The sequence below is a fragment of the Thermobia domestica genome, chromosome 8 (assembly GCF_964235325.1).
Source record: "Thermobia domestica chromosome 8, izTheDome1.hap1.1, whole genome shotgun sequence".
In the NCBI taxonomy this organism is placed as follows: Eukaryota; Metazoa; Arthropoda; class Insecta; order Zygentoma; family Lepismatidae; genus Thermobia; species Thermobia domestica.
The window spans coordinates 38,235,610-38,243,479 of record NC_137461.1 but is presented as its reverse complement, the minus strand read 5'-3'; the positions used below and the strand labels follow the sequence as shown (position 1 = coordinate 38,243,479).

The following is a 7,870-nucleotide window of genomic DNA, read 5'->3' as shown; positions in this document are numbered from 1 at the left end:
ACCGGCGATCAGGGTCATCCTTGTTCAGTTTATGTTGCATGTGCAGCTTGTAAGTATGCCACTGATTGTCGTGCAATATCCAGACAATGGAGGATTGGCTTATTGCACATGCTCGGGACACACGACGGGTACTTCGTTTAGGACTTTTCACAAACGACGCAACATCCTCCGTTGCAGTTTCCTCATTGGTGGCAGTCTTTGGTTGCCCACTACGTGCCCTACCTTGAACAGAGCCCGTCTCCTGGAATTTGGTGATCACGTGAGCCACCGTGCTGTGCGATACCGGTTCTCTGTCTGGGTGCCGTCTGTTGACTATTGTTCGGTAGCTGCGTTCCCCTGATATAAGGATATTTTCGATCTTTTGTTCACGTTTCAGACCCATTTTAGATCACCTGGAACAAAGAGAGAACTGGGTCAGTATCAAAGTAATTTCCCACCTTTGAACATTAATAACTTCTAAACTGTACAAGATAGAAGAAAACAAATTACACCACTAAATTCCTGAGCTCAAGCTAGTGTTATTTGATTTGTCATACACCCCCTTTCCCATTTAAAAAAAATTAACTTGAAACCAAAATGGCGGATTTCAAGATGGCGGCAATGAATGACATACACTCCAAAAGTTGCGGCCTTTCATCACACCTCTGTTCCCATCATCACTTTTTACTTTTCCCGTCGATTTTCAAACTTATTCAGGTGTCCAAGGACTTTTGACTCACCCTGTATTAGACAAACTTATATTCATTACTTAGCCAACCGAAGCGTTAAATTGATATCCCCGCGAGCTACTAATAGCTTGCGGTCGACGGTTTGGCGATCACTGATCTACACTAAAATATGAACTCGGATAGCTGGATTTATAGGCCAACTAACTATTACACCATAGAAATACATCTACATATTCTTTCAAACATGATATATAGTTATATGATAAGATCGTTTTGAAAGTATATTTAATATATAATGAGTAGGGATTGTTTATAATGGATCACATCGAAAAAAAAAACTTTCGCTGCCAAGTAAAGGAAAAAACCAAATCCAATATTCAACTTTCTTGCAAGAATTAGTAAATTAGGTTAAGTTTCTTCCCTCAATATTAATTGATAAACGAGTAGAATATGATACTCAACACAAAGATCTTCTATATACCTATATATATGCATGGGTCACGTGATCACATGGTATGCACTATTCTTTTTTTCTTCCGTTTGCAGAGTGATAAGAATCTTCGTATTTGTTTGTTTGTTTGCTTTTTCTTTCAGCCAAGAGATCTTATCTATTAACTCTTGTTATTTGTTAGTTGACAAGCTTTGTACAGAAGGTCCCATGGTGTCGTGCTATTCACATCGTCTCTCGCTCGCTGTTAGTGTTGTAACACACGACGAGTCGATTTAAGTTTGTGTACTGTGCGATTATCTTAGTGGGATATTGAATTTATAAGTGTCTTCTAGCTCTTCATATCTTTATTTCTTCGAGTGATTTTGTGGTCGTTCTACGACGAAATTTCGACATGAGTTGTTTACGTGAAAATACCTTACGCATAAATTTTGGTCAAGTAAGTCAAAAGCCTTCTACAATTTTTGTCCATGAATGGATCCGAAACACGTTTAAATTAACCATAGATCAAATCCACAGCATTGAACTGGACTATATCAAGAAACAACTGTATATTAAGTTAGTCAACAAGGTTCTGTGTGAACGAATTCTATCTTCTACTCATGGTGAAGTCAAATTTACCGATAGTGACAAGGAATATTTACTTCCTATTGATCTCGCTGACAACAGTATTACCGTCGTTAAGGTGTCTTTGTGCCCCATGGAACTTAGTAATCAACAGTTAACACGAGTGTTTTCTCAGTATGGTGAAATACAGTCAATCCTAGACGAACAGTATTCTGCGGATCATGTCTATGTCACCCGTACTGGACGTAAATTAATTAAAATGAAGGTTAAACAAAATATTCCTTCATTTATTACTGTGTGTGGTTTGCGCCTCTTCTGTAGTTATTCCGGTCAAATCCAAACTTGCGCGTTGTGCAATTCACAGGACCATTTTGTTCAAGAGTGCCCCCGAAAAAAGGGTCCGCCCTTCAAAGTTCACCCTCCAGTTCGCAGCTCTCCACTGCCACCGCTTCGTACCCCTTATAATCTCCCACATGAAAAGGTGTCTCTGCATACTGATAACTATACGGAATTTCCTCTGCTCACTTCTGCTCACCCTGGTATTTCTTCAAGTCCTGACGTTCCAGCACCTGAAACATCCCACGATCCCGTCATTCGCCCCGACCTACAAATGGAAGAAGATCGTACTACTGACCCGGAAGTTATTGCCCCTCTGGAATCTACTGCAGTACCTCAGTCTACTCCTGAATGTAAGGCCCAAGAAATTCTCAAGGAAGGACAACTAGCTCAGGTAGGTGACCAACAGTCAGTAAAGGACTTACAAATGGATTCTAGTGCTCCCTTGGACCACGATAATCAGTCTGTTGTGCCATTGGTAGCCGAATCGAATACCGCCCGTGACCGGAATGTGCAATCACTCACAAGTGATTCCGCCAGTGAATCCGATCTTAGTGCCCCTGTATATGAAAAACGTAAACTTTCCAAATTAAAGGCAACTGTTACTGGAGTTTCAAAAACTTCTAAAGGAGGTCGTTCTTCAGATGTTACACCTGTTTCAGGTGCACGAACACGGGCCACCTTGAAAAAGTTGAAAGCTGGTACCCCTGTTGGGGAAGATTTATAATTATTTTCTTTGTATTATTGTGGTATCATTTTCAGCCCTTTATGCAGTGTTTACCACTTCGTTTCACTTTATTTTTGTTTATGTATAGTTTTAGTTTTGCCACCATTAACCTAAATGGATTTACTTCTCCTGTTAAACAAGAAGCGTTAAGAGATTTTATTTACAAAGCAGATATTGATGTGTTGTTCGCTCAAGAAGTGGTCCTTCCAGAATATGGTTCTCTTTCCAATCATACATGCTATTCTCGTTTTACAGAGAATGGGCTAGGTACAGCAATTATCTATCGTAGTGATCTAGCTTTTAAGACAATTAATGATTACCCAAATGAACGAATCTCCCTTGGTATGCTTGAAAGCATCAAATTATGCAATATTTATGTCCCCTCTGGTTCTCATAACAAGAGAGAGCGCCAAGATTTCTTCAATACTGACCTTGCTCAGGCTCTATTTAATGGTACTCACCCTTGTATATTAGGTGGAGATTTTAATTCCGTTTTACAACCCATTGACCAGACTCCGAACTTTAACTTTTCTCCCGAACTCCAGCGCATAGTAAATACGTATGATTTAGTGGATGTGTGGCGTCATTTTCGACCCGCTGACCCGGGTCACTCATTTCATACTTCACAATCATCTAGTCGCTTGGACCGTTTTTACATAAGCCGCTCACTTGTTGCACAAGTGCGCAATATTAAGCTCGAACCTGTTTGTTTCAGTGATCACTATGCTCTAATTATGAGAATAACCCTACCAGTATCCAAATTTTTGAGAAGTAGTCCCCTTTGGTATTTTAACACCTCTATCCTTATGGACCCTGAGTATCAGCATTTAATTCGAGAGGAATGGCGGATCTTGTTTCCGTTAATATCACGCTATCAGGGCAAACTTATGTATTTTTGGGACAAGAGAATTAAACCTAGATTTCGATCCATAAGTAAACAATATTGTATTCAACGGACCCAGGCATACAATACTCAATACAACTATTACTCTAGTCTTCTTAAAGAATACATGCAAGAACAATTACGAGGCCGTCCGGTCAGGCCTCAAATTCAAGAAATCAAAGCGCATTTATTGTCGTTGCATAAACAACGCATGCGCGGTTTTTTTGTTAGAAGCAAACTTGTCCAGGCCGATGACACGGAACAAGCTAACATCGTGCAAATTCACAAAGAACGACTCAGAGGCAAACAAAAGCTAATTTCTTCTATTAAGGGCAAGGATGGCCAACTTTATGAAGGTTCGCAGGTCCTTCCCCAATTTGTTCAGTATTATAAACAATTGTATACAAAACCTAATGTACATAATGAAGATGAATCTCTTTTGGACTTTATTCCTCTAAACTTAGATGTAAATGCTCAAGAGTATCTCAACAGTCCCTTCACACTTGATGAAGTCAAGAGATCAATTCAATTAGGGAAACGTGGTAAATCTACTGGTATTGACTCCTTACCATTAGAATTTTATATTACTTTCATTGATATTCTTGCCCCGTTTCTTACGGATCTCTTCAATGAATATCGAGATACCTGTATCTTAGGGGAATCTCTATCCACGGGTATTACTGTATTAATCCCTAAACTGCCTAACTCTAACTTCATAGACAATTATCGTCCTATCAGCCTTTTAAGTGCAGACTTAAAAATTTTAACACGATGTCTCGCGCTTCGTATGAAACAATATGTGGGAGAGTTATTAAGTTCCTGTCAATATGGACATGGGCAACAAGCTTTAATTCATGAAGCCTTAGCTAACATAAGAGATTTTATAGCCTATCATGAGACTGCCTCTCCTACGCCCGTTGCTATTTTATCTACCGATTTCTCGAAAGCTTTTGATAGGGTATCACACGAGTATCTTTTTAAAGTTCTACAAAAATTTGGTTTCAATGGCGCCTTTTTGTCCATGCTCCAAGGAGTATATCATAACAGGACAACTAAATTAAAACTCAATGGTAGTCTCAGTTGTGTCATTCCTTTCTGCAATGGTATTCTTCAAGGTGATAGCATGTCGAGCCTTTTATTCAGTTTCTCGGTTGCACCTCTCATATACGCGGCACAAACCAGACTCACTGGCATACAAGTTTATCAAGCTTCCATTTCTGTCGCAAGTTATCTTGATGACGTTCATTTCTATGTTAACAGTATTTCTACCTTAGAAGATATTCAGAGCCTTTTACACAGGTATCAACAAATTTCTGGAGCGATTTTAAATAAAGACAAAACAAAACTACTATGTATACACCCCGAATACCGGACTACATACAGTTCGCACTATACGATTGCTGACTCAGTTAAAATCCTAGGTATTGAATGGTTCAATAACACCAAACAAACAATTCACTACAATTCTGACATAATTGCAAACAAAATACGTGGTCTTTTAATACAGCATAAGCCTCGCAATATGAACATGATCAGTAGGAATTCATTTCTCAAACAAAAAGCATTGAGTCTTTTGTGGTATTTCTGTCAGATTTTCCCTCTTCCCACAAAAACATACAACTTGCTCAACAGTCACGCTTTGTTCTTTCTGTGGAAACACAAGCTGTTGAGAATTGCACGTGATCAGCTTGAGCTTTTACCAGCTCAGGGTGGCGTAGCTTATGTCAACATAGCCCTCCAGGCAAAATCACTACTGCTGAAAAGAAGCATTGAATTGTTTACGAACGATAGGGTCAGTGTGTCGTCATCTGTTCTCTCCGCATGTTTAGGTTGCATCGACCTTGAAGCTCCGATTCATATTTTTCCTTGGGGAATTAAATTCCCACACTTGTGTGAACCCGTCTTAGATATCGCTTATGCATTAATTGAACGAGCACAAATTGAGTTAATGCCTGTCAAAGCACTCTACCGACATTATCTCAGAACGCAACATATCGTCACGCCCCACATTCAATTGAAAGAACCACAACTTCATTGGAATTATATTTGGCAAAATATTAATGCTCCCTTTTTAACTACCCAGCAACGATCTCTTTGGTATTTTATCGTTAATAATAAATACGAAACGCGAGACAGACTATATCAGCTCGGTATAGTGTCTTGTAATCTGTGCGACTACTGTCATAATATAGATACTCTTGAGCATCGCTTCCAATACTGTACAGAGATTCAACATATATGGACCAAATTTAGTACACTCATAAGTAAGATTTGTCATTCTTCACCATCTCATATTACTGCTACTGATGTTCTGATATATCCAGATTTTAACTATTTTCCTAAAGCAAAAAATAACAGCGTAGTCTGGCTCGCTGCATATACGCTTCTTTATGTGCTTACCACACATCGACCATATCATGTCGATGTGTATTTGTCTTATTTAAGGTACCATTTGCAGCAAATGAATGTGCAGTATAAACAACACTTCGCAAATTATTTTGTTGTCTTAGCTCCATAACAATTCTGTAAACTTTTCAGATTTATAACCAGTTTTTTTTTTTTTAATCAACTAGCTCTTGTATTGCTTTTATAACTGTCTAATGTAAAAAAAAAAAAAGAAAAAAAATGGTGTAATGGTTAGCACTCTGGACTCTGAATCCAGCGATCCGAGTTCAAATCTCGGTGGGACCTATTTTTTTTTTTTTCATACTGCTAGCTTTAGTTTTATGCGTTAATACATAGTTGTCATGTGGATACATATATTTATATTTGAAAACAGCCCTTTCTGCTTTTGGAAACTAACTGGAGTTAGCAAGGCAAGTTGGCCGGAATTCGGACGCTCCCGGCGTGCAAAGCTGCATTATTTACATTAGGAAATTATTAGCATCAGACAAAATGTTCTGAAAGTTCTGTTTCATCTTAAGGAGAATCTAAAGTTAATCGCTACGCAACAAGTAATTATTAAAAAGGAGAATTTAGAATATAACCAGCTGTGTTTTCCAATATAAAAAATTAAAGTAATAAAATAAAATTAATTGATAGAATATGTCATTAAAAGTCAAACTACGTCAGAATGACTTTCTTATAAGACTAAATAAATAGAATCTACAATAATTAATCGTCTGGGATACAATTGGTCTGATTATGGATATCCTTTTCTGTATATGAATTGAAACTAACATGTAATTGTCCATATCTCTAAGTTTGATTGCTAACATGTCTATATGTGCCTCTTGTTATTAACGCAAAGCATGCTGATGCCTGCAATGCAAGATGTATAAAGATAACTAATGCTAGAAAGTAATATGTGTGATTTCTATGCATGAATATATTAAATGTACATATATGAGCTTATGATTTATGTTGCATGAGTATTTCGTACACATTGATTTTGATGTTGAATAAATGCATGAAACTAACTACAATTAAATTTGAATTATTTTCATTGTTAGAAATGTTGATATTATATATGTTGATTTTCAGGCCAAACTTGCTCTTCAGGTCGAAGTCTGATGATTTACTCAAAGGATCCATCCTGTTATGAGAGGTTTGATAAAAATAGAGAGGAATAAAAGGAGAAAATTATAATTAGTATTATTAAGTTAAATATTTAATTTAATACTATTACCAAATTTAATTGAGATCCGGCCAAAAATAAAGTATCACATAAAAGGTGAGTCGAGCCTGTCCCTGGTTCAACCTAGCCACTAAACGTAGCAATCTTTATTCCTTAGAGGATAGACTACTCTCTCATCTAATTTCATGCAGATCCGGCCGGTTGTTACCTAGAAATAAAGTACCATATAAAAAAAGGTGAGTCGAACCTATCTCTGGTCTAACCTATAGCCACCAAACGTAGCGATCCTACCTTTAGCCATCAAACGTAGCAAAATTCCTTTCATGGTAGGCTACTGCCTCATCCAGTTTCATGCAAATCCGGATAGTAGCTATTGAGAAATACAGAACCACATAAAAGGCAAGCCAAACAGAGACTGTCCCTGACTGAGCCCGGCTGTAGATTTTAATAACAGAGAACTATTTTGTAGTTCTCTTTAATTTCTTGCATTGCTTCTGAACGACATGCTGCGAAAGCCTACAAAGTGTGCCTGATATGTGACAAGAAGGAGATACTAAGAATGATTTGAAAATATATCAAACCGGCTGGACCTACATCCTAATATCTTAACCGTATCTCCCAGTTTTGCAGACCAGTACTTTTCATATTAAGGTGAAACTTACAG

The 7,870-nt window shown here is 37.8% G+C and overlaps 1 protein-coding gene across 1 annotated transcript; it reads left to right on the top strand.

Annotated features, from left to right (window-relative positions):
- The first annotated feature begins 1,380 nt into the window (after nucleotides 1-1,380).
- On the top strand, nucleotides 1,381-7,207 carry LOC145691658 (uncharacterized). The gene is made up of 2 exons (XM_081767019.1): nucleotides 1,381-2,413; nucleotides 7,113-7,207. The coding sequence occupies exons 1-2, from the start codon at nucleotides 1,511-1,513 to the stop codon at nucleotides 7,140-7,142; spliced, it is 933 nt and encodes a 310-aa protein (XP_081623145.1). The 5' UTR covers nucleotides 1,381-1,510; the 3' UTR covers nucleotides 7,143-7,207.
- Nucleotides 7,208-7,870: the final 663 nt, after the last annotated feature.

What these genes read in the sequence shown, in the direction of transcription:
- LOC145691658 (XM_081767019.1), top strand. Translation starts at nt 1,511, where the DNA reads ATGAGTTGTTTACGTGAAAATACCTTACGCATAAATTTTGGTCAAGTA. An exon ending in AGGAAGGACAACTAGCTCAG is followed by an intron (nt 2,414 to 7,112) that starts GTAGGTGACCAA and finishes GTTGATTTTCAG; the next exon opens with GCCAAACTTGCTCTTCAGGT.